The 25,672-nt window shown below is 45.4% G+C and overlaps 2 protein-coding genes across 3 annotated transcripts in view; one reads left to right on the top strand and one right to left on the bottom strand.

Annotated features, from left to right (window-relative positions):
* Positions 1 to 374: 374 nt before the first annotated feature.
* Positions 375 to 13,669, bottom strand: LOC119405074 (ribosome biogenesis protein BRX1 homolog). The gene is made up of 10 exons (XM_049419198.1): positions 13,511 to 13,669; positions 13,000 to 13,112; positions 11,968 to 12,011; positions 11,811 to 11,881; positions 11,667 to 11,716; positions 10,818 to 10,891; positions 8,806 to 8,856; positions 5,349 to 5,484; positions 4,195 to 4,289; positions 375 to 578 (listed from the first exon to the last, which is right to left on the bottom strand). Exons 1-10 carry the CDS (start codon positions 13,642 to 13,644, stop codon positions 393 to 395), a joined length of 954 nt encoding a protein of 317 aa, XP_049275155.1. The 5' UTR covers positions 13,645 to 13,669; the 3' UTR covers positions 375 to 392.
* Positions 13,670 to 13,881: 212 nt separating this feature from the next.
* The window catches only part of LOC119405073 (polyadenylate-binding protein-interacting protein 1), a 28,590-nt gene continuing 16,799 nt past the window's right edge, over positions 13,882 to 25,672 (top strand). For both annotated transcript variants that reach the window (XM_037671844.2, XM_037671846.2), the window contains exons 1-6: positions 13,882 to 14,175; positions 15,236 to 15,342; positions 19,599 to 19,769; positions 20,591 to 20,706; positions 23,330 to 23,438; positions 25,016 to 25,138. In XM_037671844.2, coding sequence (XP_037527772.1) covers positions 15,241 to 15,342; positions 19,599 to 19,769; positions 20,591 to 20,706; positions 23,330 to 23,438; positions 25,016 to 25,138 — 621 coding nt within the window. In that variant the 5' untranslated portion in view covers positions 13,882 to 14,175; positions 15,236 to 15,240. The remainder of the gene's footprint in view (positions 14,176 to 15,235; positions 15,343 to 19,598; positions 19,770 to 20,590; positions 20,707 to 23,329; positions 23,439 to 25,015; positions 25,139 to 25,672) is intronic.

Below are 25,672 nucleotides of genomic sequence, written 5' to 3'. Positions count from 1 at the left end.
CTGCTTTGCGAGCATTTTTTAGCAGAAATTATGTCTCGGCAAATACTGCCTAGGCCAAGAAAGAGATATTTTGACTATCATGATTACTTAAACCACGTGTCCAAAAATGCGACACTGAAGCCACGACTACACCTGACCACCTGATGTTATTGTAATGATCGATATCGAGATGCAATGCAATGAGCATCATAGCCATGTTTGCGTCAGACTAGACTTCATCCAGACTAGTCATGGCTTCACGTAAAGGCACATTCCTGACACGCTGGTTACAGTGATTAGCGCAAGCTGCATAACAGTCATATCCTATTGTGTGGGATTACAATGAATGCCATAGGCTCCGATAGAAAATGCAAAGAAACAAGACAAGCGATGTAACAGATATATTGAAGTGGCTATTTTTTCCGTCGAAACAATAGCTTGTCTCGTCCCTTCGCTTTCTCGGGAGGAACGGTCTGGAAGATGTCGTCCAGCGGATTGGATGGTGCTGGACCTTCTGCCATGCGATGCTTGAGGTTTGCCCTGGCCTCTTTTCTTTCCTTGTACTTGCCGGCAGCGGCCAATTTCAAGGAGCGCCGATGCTGTACACACCGAACATCAAAAAGAAAGAAAAGACGTTACAGGGGTGGAACGGACACGGTGTGTCGAGGAACACTTCTGGGAGCGGCTAAAATGTAGTTTTGGAGCAGGCTGGGAGCAGCTAAATTACCGTTTCAGAATAGATAGATGGGGCATATCAAACTTTATTTCGCATTAGAGGAGCATGCGTCACATTACTAAAACGATGAACCTCCTGGCAACACGGTTACAAAAAGAGGCTTCATCACCTTGGAACATTTTATTTCGCAAGGAACATTGGTGTACTAGGCTTAAACATGCAAAAATGCCACTGTGCATCACTTGATAGATGCGATTCGAACCCGCATCCCCACAATCCAAAGGTGAGCGTCGTAACCACTTGGCTATCCAAGCACGCTAGCAGAGCAAACCATAGCCTTATAGTATAGTATGGCAAAAGTGTGGGAAAGGGATGTGAGGAGGAGGGAAAGGAGAGATCGAGCACAGAGACGGAGAAAGGGAAGAAAAGTGAAAGAGATAGAAGGCGAAAGAATGACTACAGAGAGAGAGAGAAGCATAGCCTTGTGCAGTATAGTACAGCAAGGGGTGAGAAAGAGACAGGGTAAAAGCCTAGCCAAGCCAGGACCAGCTAAGTGCCCACAAGCTCTGCTGTGACCGAGTCTTGTGCGACTTAGTGCAAGTGGTGCAAATTGCTAAAATAAGCTTCGATGCCCAGGCCCTGTCGGCTTTGAAATGCATCCTTGGTATTTCCACTTCCGAGGCGAAGACGCACAGACCTCTTGCATGACTATTATGCATGTCACCCGCACAGACCGATCGCATAGTTCTGTTGTACAGTAAAACCTCGGTAATTTGTACTCGGTTAATTGGGAATCCCGGATAATTTGTATTATTTGCGCGGTGCCAAATTTTTACATGTAAATTTAACCGGATAATTGGTGCGGCCAGTCTGCGACTTCCCGGTTAATTGGCACACTTGGCCGCGACTTCCAAGATATGCAAAGGGTGTTGCGAATCTCGGAGGCTGTAACTAAAACATGCATTTTTTTTTTTGATGTACGGATCTCGAAGGCCATGTTTTTTTTTACCGGAAATACGTCGTAGACGCCATGTTTTAGCAATTGCCAGGCGGCGATGCATGCGGTTGCGATCATGATCATCATCATCTCAACAGCGATGTTAGCCACTCTAGCGAAGTGAATGTTTTGTGGAGTCTTTGTGCCATTTGGATGTCGGCTGGCGAGCATTGTGGGATTCGGTGCGACTGCTCCATTTGTCTCCTGTCTCCGCTTGAGTGTCTTCCCTGTGAATTAGTTGATTGAGGTGTGCTTGGAAGGAAGATGCCGAAGTACAAGAGCTTGTCCCTGCACGAAAAGGTGTGCTTAATTGAAGAGGCCAGCAAGTCGACGGCGTCGAAAACGGCTCTCGCCGAAAAGCACCACGTGCCTCTGTCAACGCTGTGCAACATCATCAAGAATAAGGAGAAAATTCTCGATGCTTACAGCAAGACGCACTCATCAAAGCGTACACGAGTACGCCCGCCTACGTACGCCGACGTTGAAGCAGCTCTGATCGACTGGCTGCAGAAAGCCAACGCAGCACACCTTCCTGTGAATGGGACCATATTGCGTGAGAAGGCCAACCAGCTGGCGCTGCAACTTGGACATTCTGAGTTTAAATGCAGCAATGGATGGTTTTGCCGATTTAAGGAGCGCAACAACCTGACATTCGTGACTGTTTGTGGCGAGAGTGGCAGCGCGGATCAGTCTGTTGTTGACGGCTGGAAGCAGCACACCTTGGCTCCACTACTCGCCAAGTACGAAGCAGCAGATGTTTACCACCTTGATGAAGCTGCTCTGTTCTACAAAATGTTGCTTATGAAGACGTTCGCTTTGAAGGAGGCAGACATTAAGGGGCGGAAACAGAACAAAGATAGAATCACTGTTTTGTTTGGTGCAAGCATGTGCGGTGAGCACAAGCTGCCACTGCTTGTTATTGGGAAGACAGAAAAGCCTCGTTGTTTCAAAAATGCACGACTGCCATCCAAGGATGACCTGATCTATAAAAACAACAAGAAAGCTTGGATGACGGCTGCACTCTTTGAAGAATACGTGCGGCACCTTGACCGCAAGTTTGCGGCTGCAGGGCGCAGTGTTTTGTTCGTCGTCGATAATTGCCCAGCTCACGGCGACATTCAGAACCTGCAGGCAATCAGGCTGGTCTTTCTACCCCCGAACACGACGTCGCTATCGCAGCCGATGGACCAGGGCGTCATACACCATACCAGGAAAATATATCGCTACAATCTGTTGAAGCGAATGCTCCTTTGCTATGACAACGGAAAGGAGTATAACAATGACCTCCTCGGTGGTATTTGCCTCATTGTTCACGCATGGAGGCAGGTGGAGGCCACCGTTATTCGACGGTGTTTTGAGCACGCCGGTTTTGTGAAAGAAGAGGCAACCTCCGCTGAGTTTGCTGTCACCGCTGTCACTTGCCCGTTTGATGAAGAAGGGGAGACTCTCTGCGCTCGATATGAGGCTTTGCACACGGACGAGGAGTGCACTCCAATCGGATTCTCCGAGTACGCAAATGTCGAGTGCACAGTGCAGACGTGTTACGCCGACATCGACAGCGAGATAGCTGCGAGATCGACCGATTCGGCCTCTAATGTTGACAGCGATGACGAGCCCTCCCGAGCACCCCCTTTGGCGGATGTCATCGATGCCTTGAGTGTTGTGTGCAGCTTCGTCGAGTGCAACGGCGGCGAGGCTGAGATGCTGCGCCTCATTGACAGGCTGGAAAATATGACTTTCAGTGCTGGGAACTACCGAACACGTCAGTCACGCATGGAGGAATTTTTCTCCAAGTAGGCTGACTTGCCACAATAAAGGTGTGACTTCCGTACATCACGTTTTCTGGCTGATTTCTTTGATTTCGCGTTGTTTCGGATAATTGGGAATCCCGCTTAATTGGGATATTTTTCTCGGTTTCGAGGCCTTCGAATTAACGAGGTTTTACTGTATATGCCGCAAGCTACGGAACCACGCCAACTTCAGCTTGCGAAAACCTTGGCACTTGGCATCACATGTGAAACTTGCGCCCCACAGCGCAGTTGTTAGTTTTTGCAGCATGCAGAATAGCAGTCCTCTTGAACGCTGCTTTCAACATGCACCGGAAATTTATAGAGCCTGAAGCACGCATGCTGATGAAGCCCGACCATCAGAACAATGTAAACATGCCGCCGTCAATGAGACGAAAGGAGAACCTCTTCTCTCAACCACCAGTTGATGGAAGAGGTTCTCCGTTCAACTACCTACGTCCTCTTGGGATTTCCTAGCCCAGTTGTCAGTTGTAAAATATTGTTACGAGCTAGGAAGCGTTTATTAGGGTGGAGGACTGGACGGCGTGACACTTCGGAAGCAACCACAAAGCCTTGGTCTCCTCCCACGCTCCTCTGTCTCGCTTCGGAGATGCCGTTACAATACTGTATGTCAATAAACTTGTAGCATTTGGAGGACCCCAGTGTTATGGAGTTATTGACACCGACCTTTTGACAACATTCTAGGTCTGACAGACTACCGCAAAGTGGGAAGAGTTACGCGGAGTAGTGCTTACCTCGCTTGGTGTCACGTAATGAGGGTTGCTGTAGATCACAGCTCCTCCAAAGCTGCCCTCGAAGACCTTGATTGGGTTGAGCACAAACCGGGGGCCTGCACACAGTAAGAAAACACACGTTTCAGCTCACTTGCCTTGCAAAAAGCCAGACAAAGTAGTGGCTTCGACATAAACCTAGACGCCTAAGCACCACCAACAGGAAGAGGAAGCGCAAGGAGGCACTCTTTTCTTGTGCTTTTTTTTTTTTTTTCTGCCGGTAGTGCTTACTAGGAGTCTGGATTCCTCTCGAAGTTATGTAGCAACTAGCCCAGCAACAAGTTCTGCTTTTACGAAGTAGTGAACTCCTAAATCTGACTGCCATGAGTTGCAGCCTTGCCAGAGGTGTTTACTTGGCTAAGCTAAACCTCTATCTAATATCCACAAACGCGTGCCATAGAAGGAAGACTGTAGGCAAACATCATTTCAAAGTATAAAATCAATACCATGCTAACATTTACTATACTACCATACCTATTTTCTTCAAGAACAAAGCTTTAAAAAGTGAAGGAGAAGAAGTAAACACTGAGATAAAATCAATCCTGCCATTGTGGAAAGGTGCAACGGACTTTTAACAATGCACCACATGCCTCTCATAGGCAGTAAATGCCAATAAACTATTCATAATACACAGGAATAACTATGTGGCATTCATATATGGAAAATATTTGTGGACTACACTGTGAAATAATTAAAGGATGCTCTTTGTAACGTGCATGACTGCTGTCAAAAGAGCATGACTGCTCTTTTATGGAAGCTGTCAAACTGCGGCTCTAAATCAGTGCCTTTTCTCTCTGCTCACTTCCGAATGTACAAAGGATAAAAGAATTATGAAAAATACAACCTGAAATGCATAGTAAAATGAATTTTTGTTTGTTCAAAAGCTAGTTCCAGCCAAACCAAGACTTGTTATTAGAGTGCTATTTTTAAAATATTAATTCCATATCAGAACAAATAGGGTAGTTCAGAAAGCCCCTTTCACCTCACCTGACCTGTTGGAAGGATGTAAGCGTAATCATTGCTACCATTTTTTTTCTTGTTTCTACACAAACTAATGAACGACAGTCCATAAACACTTATAATGGGCAGTAGAGAAAGATGCTTCCACAGTTACGCACCAATCTCGACTAGGGCGCCAGTCTCCTCTACGATCTGGTAGTTGCGGAACCATATCCGGTGGTCCAGCAGCGAAAAGGTGAACACGTGGTCTACGAAGGGCTGGCTTTTGGGGTGGTACCTGGGTGTACCAAAAACCTAGGGGGAGGGAAAGTGTGTGCCAGGATATAGTGAAGCCACATCAGTAGTAATACAGCGAATCTCTTTGATGCGGTTCTACATGTATAATATGTTTTTCGGGATAATATGTCCCTCCCCCAGCCAACATACCATAGAAGCAATGTATATTTTCGCAAGGTTGATAAGACCACATGACTGCAGAAGTGGGCTTTCACTGGTGTTTCTAACACTCAGCTTTGCATTCCAGTACACTAGCGTAAAATACCACTGGCACATGAAACACGCATTCTGCACCTGCAGCAGAAAGTTCAGTGAGAACTCACGAGCTTATTTCAATTTTTCAGATTGAAAGCGCGTTACTGGCTGCTGTTCATGTTGTGCCCAGTCAAGCTGTTCGGGAAGTGCCACTACACCTCGCAAACCTTTGCTATCGAGTTTCTCACTGCCTGAAGGCCTCTTTTTAGAGATTTCGGAGCTCACCTGCAGTAATACAATTTTTGGGTGATACGTTTCATGATCCCATTTCCGTGAATATCGCATAAACGAGATTCCACTGTACTTGGCTCTGCGCAATGGTACTGTCCTTTTCTTTTTAATTGAAGGAGTTCATCAAGACCAAGTCCACTGATTTCTCTAAAGGCACACGCAAATTTTGGGGACAGGCGACACTTGAATGTGGTATTATAGGGCAATAATTTCTAGAGATACGTTCACTTTCGCGAGATTTCGCGACATTCGTGCTGTGTGCGTTGGCATCTATGAGCACCAACATTTCTGGCACGCTGTGGCCTGCAGATGCCGCGTCGTGCAATAGTATTATGAAAGCGAAAGTATCTTTGAAAGTGATCGTTCGAGCACACTGCCACAGTTTCGAAGCATTACACTGATCTTGCCATTGTCAAGAGTGCACCTGCAGTGCCAATGCCACAATGCCTCAGTTCCCGCCTTGCCCCTGTGCTAAGGTTCAAGGCAACACTGAAGGGAATGTCGAAGAAGAGGTCGTAGTGAATTCTTCCAGTAAATTTTACATTACCGTATATATTCGTGCAATGGCCACACACATGTAAAAGCCGCACCCGCAACTTCGTTAAAAAAGCCCTTCCGAAAATACATTTAAAAGTTACGTGTGTATTAGACATGCCCTTGGTTTTTTAAAGGTTGGCAGTGTTACCCGTTGTGTGTTGCAAGAAGTCCGCAGCATTTCGGTTTTTTTTTCGAGGAAACGAAAAACAAGTTGCGAAGTATTCGTCTCTGCAGTACGTACAACGGAGACGTGGAGCAAATGCCACGTAATATCGATCACGCACATGGAAGAGCTCGGCATTGCATGAGACAAAGGCATTCCGGTTACAGCGTTTAAAGCTATAGTGCACCATGAAGCTGGAGTGTACTGGCACTTGTTAAAGAGGCCCTGCAACATAAATTAAGCATGTCGTTTTCATCGCTGCTTCTGAAACTGTGGAATGCACCAATATCGTTGCGCAAGTGGCAATGCCAAAAACAAAGCTGTTATAATTTTATTTCAACTGAGAAACCACATTGGTTTCGGACTAGGGCGACACACGACGGCTATTTTTGTGATCAAAAGTGACGTTTCACTCTATGACATTGGCCGGGCGTTTTGAGTGGTTTGACGCAACAAGTCGCATGTAATCTATTGATATGGTCCCAGCTAGGCCACACTAATGTGCGCCAAAAACTAAAAAAAAAAAAGCACACTTTTTGTACTACCTCAGATACAAAAAGATTTCTGTTTTTAAATATGAGGTTTTTAAAAGAATTGCAAACCTACGCTAGGGTGCACCGCGCAACGGCCACCATGAGGGAAGGCTTCCAGTGTGCATCTATAAAAGGCGCGCAGTGATAGGAAACTAACAATGATGTCAGTGACAGAGTGAAAAGCGAAAGGGAACATTCTTTCGCATCAGCTGCTGGGGTGTTGAAGTTTGAAGACTAATAACTCCCGTTCCCGTGCGCTGATTCTGATCTTTTTTTTTTTTTTTTGTTCATCTCAATATTCAGCACGGCACACAATCCAGTGCTGCAAAATGCACACGAAAAAACACTGCAGGGCCCCTTTAATGAAGTGAAAGAACTTGTCTCTCCACCATTGCATGACGATGTGCCAACATCTGCCTTGAAGTGGGGAAAAAAAATAATATGCAACGTCTGTTGCTTAATTTCTTTTTTTTTTTTCCATTTCTCCCAGTATGAGCGAGCACTGCTGTCCAGCAAAGGCAAGTACAGTCGAAAATATTTACGAAGAAAAAAGTCGCGTCTTTTTCACCGTGTAATAGCCGCACCAGGCAATTAGACCCCAAATCTTGGTAAAAAACCGGTGGCCATTACACGAGTATATGTGCCAAAAATTTCATTAAGGTGGTTTTTTTCCAATATAATGACATGAACGTGAGACACTCTGTATAGTGGGAGAATGCAGGTTAGTAATTTTGACCACCCAAAGTTCTTTAATGTGCACCCAAATCTGGGTATGTGGGGGTGCCCTGCATTTTACACTCGCCCAAATTACCAGTCACCCCCGCCCGCCCCCATTAAATGCGGCCACTACATCCGGGAATTTTGGGACGTTAAACCCCATCAATTATTATATTATTATGCATCCGGGAATTGAACCCGTGCCCTTGGGCTTAGCAGAGCGCGACCCCCTAGCTGCTAAGCTACCCGCCCCCCCTAAGGGATGGCTGCGTCCCTGGAAGGCAACCTCACCCATTACGTTTTGCTGATTTTTTCATGAAGCCACTATTCAGTTGGCACCGTGTTGAGGGTCGGAGCCAAAACGTTCAGGAGGTGGAACACCCATCAGCGCGCGTAAGCGCATAACATTAGAAAAATAGTATGTGCTCACAGACTTACAAGGCTATTTTTTAGATCTGACAGTCCTACTATTAACACAATGGAGAGTTTTAGTTTGTCCGCGAACTTCTTTGCCTTAGCGTTATAGCGGATACTGGAGGGGTAAGCGTGAGATGCAGGATAGGTGGTGCCATCTGGCGGGGCCGAGATGAAGCAGGCAAGCATAGAATTGCTGCTGCAGAAACCTAGTGCCTCTTACTTCTCTGCTAGGGTAATTTCTCTGCAGTGGCCTTATACCGAATGAATCGCCTTTTGAAGCCTTTTCTTTTTTTTCCTCAAGGACACTAGGCTGAAACAAACAAACTTCGACTGCAATTGTGGTTGCACAAGGAGTCATGAGATGTTAATACCACTGTCCGGCAACCCGGTATACCGTGAACCACTTTACGTACACTGGAACACCGAACAAGTTAAAAAACTTAAAAACAAGTTTGAAAAAAGACTGAAGTGCCAGTGTTAATTTACCTGTGACAGCAACTCCTTCATCAACTTTCCAAATGGGCTCTCAGTGAACGCCTGCAAAACAAAAACAATAAATGAGGAAAAACGTGAGACATAAATTGATGGTAAACACGAACCAAATGCAGCATGATGGCCCAACCTCCACGTATGTATAGGAGTGCTTTTTTAAATCTACTCCTTATTGAGCATTAAGTTTTCATAATGCATAAGATGAGCTAGTACTCACCCGGGACTTCTATCAAACGAAATATTTTTCAACTGAGATGTCTGAAAACCTGACCACATAAACCGTATAAAGTAGCTGACGCATAATTCACCGAGTAAACCATGAGGGAAAAAGTTACAATTACATGAGGAGAACACATGAGGAGGATTACATGAGGGGTTACGTTCACACGGAGGTCCCCTCAGCACTGTCTAAAACATGTCATCTCAGTCCACAGCCTTCATAGCCTCAAGGTTGGGCGGCTACCGATTAACTGACAAATTAAAATTGATTCTGGGATATTACATGCTGAAACCACCATGGAATTATGAAGCACGTCATAGTGAAGGACTCGGAGATTTATTCTGACCACCCGGGGTTGTTTCTTCAACAGGCACCTGAAGCTAAGTACAACAGCTAGTGAGAGATACTCTATGGCACCAAGTGAGGAAGTGATGATTGAGAAATTTTTTTAAAAAGTTGCCGTGTCTCTCGGATGCAGCACATAAATGAAAAATGGGCGGTGACAGAAACGAAGTTTCTAAACGAGCTTGCTGTAACATTGCGGAAATTGACGGTGCCTGCTGCAGCCAAGTTTAGATTTTACTGATTAAGACAGACCACAGTGTGTTTTAAATTAATAATAATAATAATAATAATAATAATAATAATAATAATAATAAGAATAATAATAATAATAACTGCTGGGGTTTAACCTCCGAAAACGATGATATGATTACGAGGGGTGCCATAGTGGAGGGCTCCGGAAATTTAAACCACCTGGGGTTTTTTAACGGTCACGTAAATCAAAGTACATGGGCCTCAAGCATTTTAGCCTCTATCGAAAATGCAGCCGCCGTGGCCAGGATTCGATCCCACGACCTCTGGGTCGGCAGTCAAGCGCCATAAACACTAGACCACCATGATGGGCAGAAATGCAGAAAACAAAACTTTTCAAGCTTCGAGCACGTTTATCACACTGCAATGAAATACGAGAAAACACTTGGAATTTGCATTGCCACAATAATGTACAGGTGCTGGGGTTTCCGCGTAAAATTTCAAAAAATGGAAGTCCGACCTTCATTTAACAAGAAACATTTCACGGAATTGACAAGCAGCATTGACATCTTAATGTTTATTATATGCTGGAGTTCTTGAAATGCAATTTTTCACCTGCCACTGTCTCTGTGAGATTATCACTGTACAGTACACTAACACTACATGCTAAACTCAATTACGCCCGTTCCATATGGGATCCATGGCATGTTTCCTTAACAAACATGCCCGAGCCAATTGCCTCTCGTCTAGTGTCACAGCCACAAAATTAATGCTCGGTTTACCTAAGCAAACTTTGCGATGCAAGTGCTCCTATCTGTGTGTTCATAATAAAAGTTACACTAACTCGGAACCTAAGGTACAGCTTGAACTTTGTCCGTCGTGTTTTGTCACGCATGGACACTGTCAGAGCATTGATTGATTTTCCACTCGCGTGCCTTCCTCAATTTCCACGTCTTGCACACCAGTACTTAGAGGAAACACCTTCATGCCTCCATCACTGCTAAATCCAACACTGCCAACTCCAACAAAACATAACACAACCGTCCTCCCACTCCCCTCTGCAATGTCTCAGGGCCTTGAGAGTATTGATAATACATAAATTAATAAATCTTTTTGTTTTATAGATCAAACTACTACCACAAAACTCCTTTTTAGAGTTTTGAAAGAACACATTAACAGTATAAACTGATCTAATGTGTCTCCAAAGCATGCACTTAATTTAAATGGCATCAGGAATGAATAAAAGGATCACCTTGTCGAAGGACAGGAGTGGTCGTGCGCCTTTGAGGCAGTTCCCTGTCATCTTCAGCTCCTCCATCGTGTGAACTGTGCGAGAAAAAAAAAATTGTAGCCACTTCAACACTGTGAAGATCGTCGGATGGGGAGGCTGTCGCCCCTTTCATCAGGCATTACATTTTGCTCCCGAGTTTCCGCGCTGGAATGCTACAGTAGCGTTCCAGTGTGGCCGTGGCCCCATTCCACCTTCCCACTCGCCCAAAATGCGTATTACTATCACGGTTGCACAGGAACACAAACAACGTCATCATCATCACTTAGCATCATTTAATCATTTGAACATCGTCACCAGCAATTGGCATCATCATCATTTTGTTTTATATTTTTAATTCACTCCCCCAACTGGTCACGTGACCTGTGTGACTACTACTACTACTTCTACTGCTACTAATGCTGCTGCTGCAATGACAGCACAGGGTAGACAGCCTCGCTGCAAAAATTTGGCCTTTTTGTGAAGCTCAACAGCTCGAAGAGACGTCTATTACTGGTAATCTGTGAACAGAGCACAGACACTCGTTCATTTTTTTAAGTGATCAACAAACAGCATCTCTCTGTGACACCTAAGCGACAATCTGATCTGTGAAAGTAGTGCCTGGCAAAACATTATGCCAGATTAAATAAAGTGGACCGTCCATTACCACGCACACTGATTGGACAGAGCTTGATTACCAGTGGCGACCACTGCCGCCACTGCCATTCTCAAACTCCATCCAATCAACCTGCACACAAACAGTTGGCCCGCTTAATGGACTCTTTCTTGCGGAATATCACTTCTGCCTGCAACGCGGGAGACTGAGCCACGTACTATTCTCAACAAGGAACTTGACAGACGGTCCATTCGGTACGTTGGATGCCCTGCGAAAAGTGAGAAAATAGTCACAACGTTGGTCGGAAGGAACATCAACTAAAAAGAATACTTGACTAGGAAAAGCCTAAAATCCCCGCTCACCACAAATAGAGATCTTTCCTCTTCTTGTTTTCAAAGTATAAGCACTTGTTGCAGTTCTTCATTTCACATATCTGAAACAACACTGTTGGTTATTTGAAACCAATCAACACATAACATAGCGTGCACGACAGAGCAATGGAGCGGACAGATCACCTACTTCGTTTATGACTACAAGGGGGTCCTTTTTCTCCATCTTGGACTCTGCAAACATAGAAATGACGCGTAATGTGAGCACAATTATTGACCAGAGTTCCATGTGCCTCTTTAAATGTGAATAATATTTCTTTAGCTAGTGCAACGAGTTTCAGACAAACAAAGTATCTTGAAGGTGATTTCAATGTTGTTTTGGTATTAGTGCTCAGTGTGAGTCACTAGTGTGCACACAACATTTAGTTAACCACTTTGCAGTGCACCGTCGACACTATCACTATTTTGACAGCATGATTACTGTCAGTGTCGTCGACGGCACAAGCCTGGCCTCCACCAAAACCAACACATAAAAAAATGCAGAGTACAGTCAAGCAGCAAGTATAGCGGCGGCGTCAGTGGTTGGCCCACATCATTGTGACATGTCGCAGGTGTATGTGACATGTCACAGTACACCTTGGCGCTCATGCCGTTTTTATGGCTCCGTGGTTCTCCCAGCTGTTTGTCATGCAACTTGCGAGAGGCGTTAGGAGGTGACTGCCAGCAGAAAATGTGCTTTGGGAATTCCACACAGGGTTTTGACTCGGGTAGTAACAAGATGAAAACATCTTCTGGACCAGTAGTCTTAGTTGCTTATGATGGTAAATGCGGCACTAGGCAATATTGATGCATGTTGCTATATTACTAAATGTTGCACAGATAAGGAAAAGAGGTACAACTGACTTCTATGGCTCAGCTGACTCAATCGCACCAACAACCAAATGTACTAGGCAGACCGAGATTCATTTCAGTCATGGCAATGATGACAATCTAAATTGATGCAGGTGAGTGCATGTCGTCATCAACTGACGCTGAAAACCAATAAACCAAACACAACTAGTAATGTTTATGTACGCGCAGGTGCGGCGAAGTACGCATGCTGCGACTATGGCCTACTCGGACATATCGCAACGCACGCCAACTTGGCACCTGTTGCAATGTGTCCGAGAAAGGTTTGTTTGGGAACATAAAACGTACTCGTACACGTACAGGAAGCCCTTACCCGGCTTTGAATGAGGCAGCAGAGTGCGAAGGTTAAGCATCAAGTGCCTGTCTCTGAACGTGATCCCCCTCGATGCGAAGATCATGACACGCTGCTTGTTGATCCCACTTGTACTGAAGGAACAAGAGACGCCACCGTTAGGATTCAGTACAACGTGGGCCGTGGTTACGGCGCAAATTACGGTGACAAAGCGAGCCAGCGTGGAACAACAACACAGAAATGTAGCGCGTCGTCCAGTGTCCAACTTGTGTAAAAGGTAAAAACAGCGTTAAATAGACGAACAAAAAAGCGCACAGCACGAGCGCTGTGACCAACTAGCCCAACGAAAAACACTTCTGGGATTTTTTTCTTGTGTGCCGTGTTAGTCGCGCGCTCCTCTACATCATGACAGAAATACACAGCGGCAACTCTTGGAATGTTTGGATTTCGCTCCCAGCATGGGCTGTCACAAGCTACTGTGGGCCGAGGAATCAACGTATATGTACACAGACATCTCTCTCAAGGCACGCACAAAATCGTAAGGTTTTCTACCTTCTTCTCCGGGGGTTCATCTGATTTCCTGGTGACCGGAGGTAACCGTTCTTGCGTTTCGACGGCATTTTCGGCATCTTCGTCCACACGTGCACGCTTGTTGCGCCGCGCCATGTTTGTTTAGCTGCGGGACCACACGACCGGGCTTTTCCGGTTCCCTCTCTTTAAAATAAGTCAGTTTCTATCTTACTCAACTTCGCGTATGTCCAAAAATTTAGCTCAAATAATCCTATTATATTAAGGTAGATATTTTTACTAATAACGAGCGTGGTACGGGGATCAGCTTTGCCCGAGGGGGGGAGTCCGTCGACCGACGCGGCTTTGTCCCGTAATTTTTTGTCTATTACGTTTATTTTCTGTTTACGCGTAGCGAGCTGAGAACAGCAGCAGCGGCCGAGGCAGCGTTACGGCGCACCGTGGAGCGTGAGGCAACAAACAAGCGAATGCACCTCATCGGCGGACGTACCGCCTTCGAATTCGCAGTTGAGACGCGATAAGTGAGTGCCGGCCGACAACTTGAACGGCGCGTGCGAGCATGGATTCAAACGGGAAGGCAGCGACGCCGAAGAAAGACAGCAGGCGTCCCGCCTAGTGGCTCCGAGCCGGTCACACCGAAAGCTGGACAAGCGTCAACGACTGACGGACGTGAGTTTGTTTGCTCCTGCAACACCGCGTAATGAAGTTCTTGACAGCTCGGCAGCGGCGTGTTGGTTTAGTCCCCCCAGGGGGTTTCACGTTGTGGCGCATTTTTGACCGGTTATTTCGTTCCACCAGCCGAGGCGAGGAGGGAACGGAACGTTCCAATCCACGGTGACACGGGCAGTTTACTGTATCTAACGGTTCCATAATCTCAACCGGCGATTCATGGCGAGATGTTTCACGACCCGCTCACGCGATCGCAAGTGTTGGAAGTTGTCTAGCTCTTAATTGCGACAGGATGTTCACGGAATGTCGCGAGCGTGTTTGTTTCGCCGGTCACCTTTTTGGGAAACTGGTTGTGTCGATTGACGACGAGCTGTCGTTGCGCAAACAAATTGCGGCATTTAGGTCGTTTTAACCTGTTTCACGGCGATTATGCTGACATTTATCGGGCGGACGCGACGTTAAAAGCTGCGTAAAGTAAGTACAGCGTGCGTCCCGTAGTCCTTTATTTTTTGGCGGCGCGCCTTTGCCTGCCGAAGATTGCGACTTATCAACTGTAGGGAAAAACAACCGCATTTCTTCCAGTCTAGTTGCGGGTATCGATAAATCCTAGGCACGTGGTTACCAGCTGCGCCGTTCGGTTAACTTTCGAGCTTAGTTTCGACGGCTGCCTGTTCTTCCCATAGCGAAAGCATCCTGTTTCGGCTACCATCACGTTTGAAAGACATATGGCATCTCCGCCTGCGTATCGCCAGTTCACCCGTTTAATTAATTCCGCGCGATCCATCACGAACATTGTGATGTGGCGTTCGCGTATCTACCGTGTCATACCACATGCGTCAGTAAGCGCTTGTCATTCGCTATGTCAGTCACGTAGCAACGTAGAGAACACTTGAAGCGACTCTTTTCGGCTTTTTGTTGTTTTTCCCCGTTCTCGGTAGACGATGTGATGGCGTTTGAAAGCTTTACTGCATATCATGTTGGTTGTAGTTTCATTAATTTGTGACGATATTGTTTTCGCGTGCGTCGGTATTCATAGCTGCCTTCTCTTGATGTGTTGCAGAGAGCATGGCATCATTTGTGATGAAGAGCACACTGTCCCCCGAGGCTCCGGTGTTTGTCCCGCGGCACTTCAAAGTTCCTGTACCCGAACCCTACCCGATGTCGCCGGTGAGCCCCCTTGGCTTCTTTTAAATTCTACAATTTTACAATACGGCAGGTATTCATAAGACGTGACCAAGAGTCTAGCGTTGTCCCTAAAGCGAAAGGTGTACAATCACTGCATTCGGCCAGTACTAGCATATGGGGCTGAAACTTGGAGGATAAGAAAAATAAAGATGAGACCAACAACTGGCCAGGACGTGTGATTAAATCCTGGTAGAAATAAAAAGACCGTGAATTATAGTGACAGACTCAAGCATCCTTTTCGCGATCTGAATAGGATTTATATTTTTAAATCGTACCTAAACGTCACAAAAAACCAGTATGTCGCGCAACCTAATGGAAGAGCCTTGAATCTGGAATATGGATTCGTTCACTTTGCTATACATAGTCTGGGACTTTCATGCATGCCACAATTGGTGCTCAAAATTTAGAGTGTCTATTATTATCCATCCCCGCTCTACTCTGTGCTTCTTACGAGGTAAAAGGAGTTGCACGCTGAGAAGCGGTGCTGCCTTCACGACAACTAGAATATGTCGAGTCGCGGCGCACGTGCGGAGGGCACACATGCGCAGCAAACCGCTGTGAACAAACACAAACCAGTCTCGCGCTCACCTCCCACTGTTTGCAGCGCGTGTTGTGTCTATACGACTTCATTGTCTCCACAGATGGAAAATTTTTTATTATAAATCTTTCACGGCATTTTCGTCGTTACCGTTCCGTGATTAGACACTCTGACTGGTAAGGTTTCTGTTGCACTAAAGGAAACAGGTACCATAAAAACTGGTAGTTGGTCCCTTTAAGAGCTACACTGCATGTGATAGAACAGAAAAAGGTAGTCATGAAGACAAGAAACAGAACAAACAAATGAAGCATACATTCTAGCTCACATTAAAGGGACACTAAAGAGAAAAACGATTTTTCTCATATTAATAAATTACTCTTTCACAATTCCAATATCGCTACGCTTGCTGTGAGAAGACACTTGGTAAGCGAGAAAACACGCAAAAAGAAACTGTGAGTCGCGACACCACTTTGAAATTCCAGCACCGAACGCCGTGATGTCATAGATGTTGACGGCATCTACTAGACCCTATGTAGTTCTTAATTGGGAAAAATGAAGTACATTGTCCTCTGGGGGGGCCAAACTTAGGCATACCAACTTGGTACTTAGGCATACCAAGTTTCAAGAAATTTCATTGAGCCCATGTCACCAAAATACAAAAAGTACACTTTGAAATCTGTGACGTCACATGGGGAGATTTCGGCACGAAATTTAAGAACGACACTTTGACCTCGATTATCTCCTCTAGTAATAAAACTCTGGTGGTGAAATTAACGTCGTTCGAGTTCTCAGATTACAATTTATCAAGCTAAACCAATTCACTGTTTCACTTTAGTGTCCCTTTAAAAAGAAAAAAAAAAATCGGCTGGGCAGACCGTGTGTTGCGTTGCTTAAGTAGGTTGTGCCACTGTGCAGTGTGCTTCTTACCTTTGGTAACCTTGGCTATGCTTGCTTACCAGTTACTGGCCATTAACCTTATGAAGCTGAGAAAATGTAGAGCAAACTAAACCTAACAGTGCTGAGGTGCTGAAATGAGGCTCAAATTAGTAATTTACTTGGTGTGTTGTTTTGAGCACTTGACAGTCATCTTTACTCCCCTTGTGAGTCAATGCAAGTACTTGTGTGCGCATCGACATTAATGTCAATATGTTAGCTTTAGCTGTTTGCTTCTGAAACCACATATTTCACCATGAGGCATGAAGTTATGTGAAGGTAATTTTGTGCGTTCTCAGCTTGCAAAGAAGTACAGTGTCAATTTTTATGAAAGGGAACACGCGAACGCGTGGCCTGCGCTCTGCGACGGCTGCCTTAAGCTCCGTCAACCGACAGCTAACGAAAGCTCGCCCGCTTTGGCGTCATCTATTGGCAAACAAAATAACAAGTCATGGCCGGTTGCGAAGCGCTTTTAGATAACACTGCATCTCGGCTCGCGTAACGGGCGATGCAGGCAGCGCGTCGTCTGCCTGTCAACAAATCGAGCGTGGCACGCCAGCACTGCGCGAGCTGCAGGAATTGCCCTTAACGCGTGCCAAGAGGCAGCGTTATCTAAAGGCACTTCTCCACCAGCCATGATTTGTTATTTTGTTAGCCAATAGATCACGCCAAAAGCGGGCAAGCTTTCGTTAGCTGTCGGTTGACGGAGCTTACGGCAGCCGCCGGAGCACGCAGACCATGCGCTCCCGTGTTCCCTTTCATAAAAATTGACACTGTACATATAAGTGTAATTCAAGTGTTTTTCTTCAGGTACAAAAATCCAAACGAAAGAAGGTTAACTGACACTCCATCAGTTAACCTTCTGCGGTGAAGCTTTTGCAACAGTGCACACGTGCAATTGAACAAAGGTGCATGTGCTGTTCGTGATAAGACAGCATCGCGTGTTGCTTCGTAGCTCAAGTTGCTTTCTAAAACCACAGACTTAAGGACGTGCGTGCTTATTCCTATGTTTTTATCACCATCCGCGTAAGAGACCCTTACAGATATGAAAACTGCCGCAGTTGAGATCTTTGTACAAAGATGGAGTTTACTCGTACAGTACAAAGTGCGTATATCACAAAGAGCTGATGCTCTGTTTCTAGCAGCAAAGGGAATACAAATTTTGGTGCGTCTCTCGGTACAACCTGCAGCTACTACACTCTCTGAAAGTGCTTGCAGTAAAACTTGTAGAACAATAGTCGGTTACAACTTTAGAAAACATGTCGGATCCGCTGGCAGCCATTGCTGTCTCTCCCACCGAGAATTTGCATAAATACTCCATCCAGTGGCGCTTATTCATATTTGTTACGTCCAGCACTTATCGAGTGTTTCAGGTGGTTGACTTTCTCATACAGACATCCGTTTGTGTCGCTGTTTTTAGGTCGGACGCTTCAACGTCCTGTTGAACTTTGTTGGGGATTCTGACATCACTGCTCTGCCAAATGTAATGTTTTGGGTAGCAACGATGAAACTTTAACTCTTTATATGAGTAGTGCTTACATTAGCTGAGAAAAAGTGCTTACGGTTCGAGCAGAAACCAACTAGCATTACTATCTTGCACAGGTGAAGGGCAGGAGCACTGCAGTTCTGTGGTCAGAGCTAGCATTTTTTTTCTTAGGTTGTAGCCGAGTATAGCATTTTTGCACATATGCCAGTGGCTCTACATTCCGAAAGCTGTAGCACACTTTGAGGGCATCTTTGCATTGCACAACAGTAATCGCCTAGCTTGCATGACTTTCCTTGCTTCGATGCTGCGTGCACGGCACCTTTAGGCCATGGGCAGCATGTGCGTCATCAGCGTCGGTCAGCATTCTTGATATAGGAAAGTTGCAAGCATTGAGTCTTTAGGAAACCATGCCACATGATGATAACTGTTCACTCTGTGGCGATGGGCGTATTGGGGGTGTCTATTTACCACACAACAATAATCGTCATCTGGCTTGCTTGCATTTCCCTTCTTGAAGACTGTGCACTTGGCACTTTCCTATCAAGAGTGTTATGTCATGCCAATAGCCGCACACTGTTTGTGACTGGGAACTACTAAGCATGTGGCTATAACGCAACGAAGCACAGGAACACGCCTCAAATACAGCTCTTTTTTTTTTTTGTCATCATTGTGTGACAGAAAGATGCCCTCAAGGGTGCAAACTCTCTAGAGTGTAGGTGTATTATAACACGCATTACACTGTATATTTTGCATCAGAGAAATCCCTGATGCTGCTCTAAGACCGCAAATAAAGTAGATAAAGATTGTACATATTGTTGCAACTTTAACATAAGCCTCTCTGTGTCACGATTATTGCAAAAGCACTACATATTTATCGTGTATTCTTCGAGAGTATGTGCTGAACTGGTATTTACTTGCACTGTTGGAAAATAAATGTTACACCACTATTGGCAAATGAAACTGTGGGCGACAAAATGCGTACAGGTTTTTCTTTTTATCTGATGGCACCAGCTGTTCAGAGTTGAAATGTTGGCCTCTTCGGAAGTTCTTTGTTTGGAGCCTGTAACGCAAGCACTAAATCGCAACGTTGATTTTACCAAGAGCGCCATTCATTAAACGGGAAAAAGAGGTACAAATCGGGTAGTGGCGTTCGGGACAATTGTGTGTTCAAGGTTCTTTTTTTTTTCCTTTTTTTTTTTGCCCTTGCTTTTGCCTTTCTCTCTCTGAACTTTTACTGTTAGCTTTTAAAAAAAAAATAATACCCTGTTTTCTCTTTTTTAGCCTTCACAGGATTCGACTCGATATGCAATTGTGGAATTGATGAGCTTCATCGAAGACGTAACCCTTTGCCCTGGTGAGTTTGACTCGAAGATAGGGGACCTCACGAGAGCATTGGGTAGCGTCACAGATGCCGACGGTCTCATACAAGTCGTCGACACAATCTTCCAACAGGTGAGCATCGCTTGCAGAGCTGTGTCTGGCATTTCATGACGATAACTTGCCATAGACTCTTGGCGAGGTTCCATTAGAACCTAGCTACCATAAAATCCCGAGCAAGCGCCCCCTTCTCCTTTTCAGGAGATTTTAAATATGCGCCAATGACTGAGCTTAGCACTATGGGTCTTGCCAGTAATCTCGATGCACTGACTAGCGAAATCTGCCACTCATATGATCCACTAACAACTTGTGTGAAATTTTGTTAAATTATTTGCTTTTTGAAGCATCCATGTTTGTTTTCATATCGTTCAGCTCATTCGTTATGTTTTCGATGAGGCAAGCTGTGTAGCTTCTTTTGTGAATGAAAATTGATGGCAGCCTAGAAGGGCATGCAGTAGGTGGTGTGCAAAACTCAACATCTGTGACATACATATCTCCAGTACTCGCAGTCGCTTCCGCCACGTTCACCCAGCTGAACAATAACCTCCTTGACGTGCATCTTTTATCCAGAGGTCACAGTCGCTACAAGGTGGCTTTGAATAGCCACCTGTTGGCTTTCCCATGTAGCGTTTAACAGTTTGAGCTCCTCATGGTGCTCCCAAACGTGCCAAGCCTACGTTGTGCATAACACTGGCGTACTCGAAGAGAATGGTGTGGATATAATTAATTGTGTTAATTACAAGTGCTTCACTCATAAATGTAGCTCACATCAATATGGTAATGTCTCTGATGACCTGTCTTTGTTTAGTCACCGAGACCGTTCAAGAGTGGTAGAAGTGTCATCTTACAATAGCCTGGCGACACACTGTCATGTCCGCCTCCTGAACTTTTCGCAGGGCATCAAGGAGCCAAACTTTCGGTATAGCGGGGCTCGGCTCTGCAACCATCTGGGCAGCAACCTCAGCGTTCGAGGCCTCGACGATGGTCAGTTCACAAACCTGCTTCTTGACCGGTGAGTTGTATGGCATCTGCCATTTGTTGGAAGTACAGCAGACTCCCGTTAAGATGAACTCAAAAGGATCGCGGTCATTTGTTCAGCTTATCAGGAGTTCAGCTTATCAGAAGTGCCCCCAAAAAGAGACATGCTTAACATGCCAAGTGCATCCAAATATGTTACTTGAAACCACTGAATGGAGTAGACTTACAATGGGGGAAAATGACAAGAAAAAGCATTTATTTGGCTGAATAGATAAAAACTATGCCTTCAAGTACCGTGTTTGCATAAACCTAACGTGCATCCGATTTCGCGGGTTCATAATAATAATGCACATGAATATATTGCTACCACATTTCACCGGTAAAACTGTAGCACGCCCCTATGTTGATGATTAGAAAAAAAGGTAAAAGGGAGAGACAAGCACAATTTCCTTTCAAGGAATGTAAAATTTATTCTCCCGGCAGTTCATTTTCTTCTGTGAGCCTGTTTTGCTGGCTCTAGTATCACTTTTGGACACGCCTCGATCGCGTGCTGTTACCTTGACAAAGTCAGTATATGCTGAGTTGCTTAAGGAAGTCTGAAAGCTTTCCTTTGAGGTCCAGATATTTTCCCGCTTTCGACTCGTAATAAATTTTTCTGATCGACGTGCCCTTCGCAGTACTCACTCTCACGAAGAAGACACAAGGCAGCGATATTCAATGTGCAAAATAACCTTCCTTTGTCGTGCGCTTTGATAATGAAAATGGCACATCACAATTTTCACTTCACTGGGAACAGATACGACGCGCACAGGTCCTACGCCAACCAGCACGAACTGAGCGCACAATGTGCTAACTGCCATTGTGGGACAGCAGTGACAATGCATCTGACCCCTCTGACAGGAGTTTTAGCGCCACAAACGTGGTTTTCAGTTTCGTACTCAATTGTAACAAACAGGCAACTTTCTTTTTGTCGCTTTTGTGTGGTTTTTTTTTTTTTTTCACCCCCCTTTTGTTTGCCCCTTTTTCCACTATGGATAAGAGAGCCCGAGCTCTTGTGTTTTTCTGTTCACCTTTGTACTCTGGGGAACCAAAGAACATGGGTAGAGCACGAAAGGACATAATGGCTTGGGGGCTCAGTAGTAAATCCCCCAGCACTTTTTGTTTCTGGGTAGGAACGTGGAGGGACGGAGGGAGCAAGCGAGAAAGCCATCAAACGCGTGTAACTCCGCTATTACGGCACCGTTTCGAAAAATTTTCACGGCTACGTGTTTGTTGAAGACTCGTGCACAACCGCAGCACCACAACTAAATTTCGACCTCTGGGTGATTTACGGGCCCTTTAAATGAGACTTTAGTATTAAGCTGCTTAATTAAGCTGCAGGTAATTCTCTGCCTTCTGCACATGCCCAGTTATAAGACTGACAGAAGCAGCAGCTACTGCGAGCAAACTGAAATATGGGACTGTTACTTCCGGAGGTGTGAGGGTGAGCAACTGGGCGTGTTGGTAATGCATGATTCGAATTTGTAGGCGCAAAGAAGACACGGACGAGAAGGGAGACACACACACAGGGCGCCCTGTGTGTGTGTCTCCCTTCTCGTCCGTGTCTTCTTTGCGCCTACAAATTCGAATTCCGGAGGTGCTTTAGGGTTGGAACGTCCATCAAACAGTAGGAGCAGACCTTGGCTCTTGGACTATCTTGATGCATTATGTATAATCGTGATGCTGCTAAAGCTTGTCAGGGGAGCTAAAAAGGGTCATTGTTGGCAGACGTAAGCAGGCTGCCGCTGAACAAAGAAGTGTGGCAATTGCATTCACTGCTGCTGCTATCTCACCAACTCAGACAAGCTTCGAATGACCTAGCTTCCAGCTTTTCATTGGCTATCTGTAAAATACGTTACGTTTTAAAATTTGTTATACTTAGAGCATATAAGCCGGTATAACAAGCTTTTAAACTTAAAAAATGATGATTTGATGTGAGGGTAATGTGTTCATTTAACCTTGAAGTGGGGCTTTGTGGCAGTGCATATTTCCCCTGGAAAGGTGTATTCACTGTATAGCGCCTCTCCACTGCAGTGAAACCACTTTTTCAGGGGGTTACATGTGGTTTATATATGTCTGTTCTTTCATTTCGAATCCTTCGAAATTTAGAACAATTTCAATTCACGTCGAAGCGAATCCAAATACAGTAATATTCGTTCGAATATTCGAAGTACCTGAATATTTGTGCGTGCCTAGTAAAAATCATTGAACGGTTTCTTGGTGCGAACGCATCTACTGCAAGGAGTCTCGCTAGCTTCGATAGCGTTGCACTTGATGTAAGAAACGGAGTATAGTGCGGGATCTCGGTACTGCAGCCATTAAGCTATGGATGGCAGCGCCGACAGGCCAAGTGGACCATTTCTAAGAATTTCCCACATGCAGGCTAGGGCATTAGGACGCATGGCGTGTTTTTGTGTCGTCAGAGACGCACTGCCCGCTCCAGCTCAGCACTATGCTTACGTCTCGTGACGCAACAATTCGCACCGTGATTCACTGGTTGACATTGCGGCCGAGAGATGGCATGCTATCGCAAACTCATGGTTATGCTAAGGCATTCCAACTTACTTTACCAATGAAGTACACCTAAATGTTTTCTCTTTATTGACTCTGTTTTTCAGGTGCCATGCAGAATGCTTGAAGCGAAATGACCTTGCGTCCGGTGACTTTGGTGATGCCTACTTGAGGGGTCTGCTGCTCTTCATAGCCGAGCTCTTCTCACAGATGGTGGTTAGTAGCTTCTGCAGTTGACCCTACGCAGTCGTGAAAGAGGTTGAACATTGCGGGCATTTATTTTGTAGTCTTCTATGTAGCATTTCCACCGGGACGTCACGTGGTAATGAAATGGTGCTGTAGCATTTTATACCTTTTAAACCATGTCAAACCTGCGGCACCCATAGAATGCAAAGTAATCCATTTGCACGGGCGAAAAATTTTACAGGCCCTAGCAGACAGTGTAAAAACCTGGGACTTCGCATCAAATCTGTGCAGGAAGTTCAACGCGAAGCTGCCATTTTCTTTTTTGCACCTTTTCTGGGCTACCGAGCATCTTCTCGCGATGAGGGCAGCATTTTTGTTGTTCCAAAAGGGTAATCTGCCAATGTAAACGAAATCGCCTTTTCTCTTTAGTGTTCCCTAAAGGAGTACTGACACGATTTTGAAGTGCAGCAAAACGCACGTTTTTGGTTTCCTTGGCATGTAGTGTCAACGCTCTCCCCACACCGCATCCGGGAAACACATATAAATATTTAAGTTTGATTTTAAAGTTTTCATCTCCTAGCATCTGCAAGGCAGCTTCACCGCATGGAGAGCCCTATGACGTTTCAAGTCAGCTCACTTAGTTTGGGAACTCTGGGTTCTGCATGCAGCCTAAATCACAGAAATCGCTGTCGGAGGCACTGGACGACAGTTCACTCACCATGAACCACGTTCGACTGACAGCAAAGGACAGCAGGTGCATATTTCGTGGGTTGCAGTCTGCCCGTGACGTCACGGGCAGACTTGACACGTCACTGTGAAGCCGCCCTCTCGAAACCGAAACTGCTGGTTGAAATATGTGGTATTAAAAATATATGCAATGCATCCTTAGGCACCACGACACTCTTTTTAGGGTTCTCGACACCCGTGCTTTCATTTAGAGCAACAACCCGAAAATTTTTAAAATTCATGTCAGTACTCCTTTAAAGTGGCCCTGCGACACTTTTTCAAGTAACCATCGAATGTCTTCTTTAAAGGGGTTTATTGCCTCACGAATTTTTAGAATAGTATGTCAAGTATGAGCGGAGTTACAGAGATTTGTTGCACGCTGTAATTGGTTTCTCTTTTCTCTCATCCCAACGAGCGTGTTGGAAGCTATGCAGGGAGGGATGGCTTAGGGGAAAGAAGTCAATTCATGTGTGCGTCATGACCTTGAGCACTTTTTTCTTCGAACGCGCAGCTTACTTTCAGTGTGATCACACGGGCATGTGGCGGCCCCTCGTGGCGGCCACAGTAACTATGTAGCTCACGATGCTCAAATCAGCCAATGGCCGTGAATTGGGGTATATAGCGCGGTCATTCATTTGGGTATATGGCATCATTTGTAGAAATAAGAGGGAACGAATTCTATCTGACTTTGAGAATTAATTGTAAATTCCAGGCCGCATGCAGTGCTATAATGTTTGGCTCGCATGTTCTCAGGGGCCTGGACTACCGATTTGCAGTGTTTTCTGACAATTCTGAAAAAGTGTTGCAGGGCCCCTTTAACTCTCGGTTTTGGAAGTTCAGAGTTCTTCGCGGTCACAACAGCACGACATTGTATTTTCCAGTTCCTTCGGGACGACTACTCCTACAAGGTCAAGCACATAGCCGGTTGCATCCCGAATATGATGCACACCCTCTTGCAGACACCGACAAAGGACAACATCAAGTGCACTATCCAAGTACTGAAGGTGAGGGGGAAAGCTGCGTAATGACAGCAGCGTTGCCTAGTGACAACTGCTTAGTTAACGCTGTTTTGTGTGTTGCTCATGAAATCAAAAGCGTTAATTTAGGGCGAAGTAATGTGCATGTACTTACGTTTCCACTGTGATTAGTTTATATCACATCGCCATGACATTGGCTCATATACCGTATTTACTCGAATCTAAGCCGATGTTTTTTTCGAAAAAACGATGTGCGAAAGTGGGGGGGTCGGCTTAGATTCGAGTACAATGAATAGGTTTTTTTTACTTTTCTGGTCTTGCGAATTTCGGGGGTCGGCTTAGAATCGGGGCCGGCCTAGATTCGAGTAAATACGGTATGCTTATGTAAGAGCCAACATTGCCTTTACTGGTCACATTCGTGGAGACACGACGCGGTTATCTTGAGCGAATGCACGCGTGAGTCGTCGTACTTGAAGAAGTGATGTCGTATTTCATTTCGTGTGCGCTGTTACATTTGGGCTTCGTAATTGACAGCACGGACTTTGGAAGATGCATAGCTGG

This window comes from Rhipicephalus sanguineus, chromosome 9 (assembly GCF_013339695.2).
Source record: "Rhipicephalus sanguineus isolate Rsan-2018 chromosome 9, BIME_Rsan_1.4, whole genome shotgun sequence".
NCBI classification, from domain to species: Eukaryota; Metazoa; Arthropoda; class Arachnida; order Ixodida; family Ixodidae; genus Rhipicephalus; species Rhipicephalus sanguineus.
Note: the sequence above shows the minus strand (reverse complement) of the source record. Positions and strands in the feature narration are given on the sequence as shown.

Bases quoted from the DNA above. Each gene is read 5' to 3' on its own strand.
- LOC119405074 (XM_049419198.1), bottom strand. From the start codon at position 13,644: ATGGCGCGGCGCAACAAGCGTGCACGTGTGGACGAAGATGCCGAAAAT. The intron at 11,882-11,967 runs GTAGGTGATCTG...GTGTTGTTTCAG, and splicing joins CCCTTGTAGTCATAAACGAA to ATATGTGAAATGAAGAACTG. The intron at 10,892-11,666 runs GTACGTGGCTCA...TTTCTCGCACAG, and splicing joins CAAGTTCCTTGTTGAGAATA to TTCACACGATGGAGGAGCTG.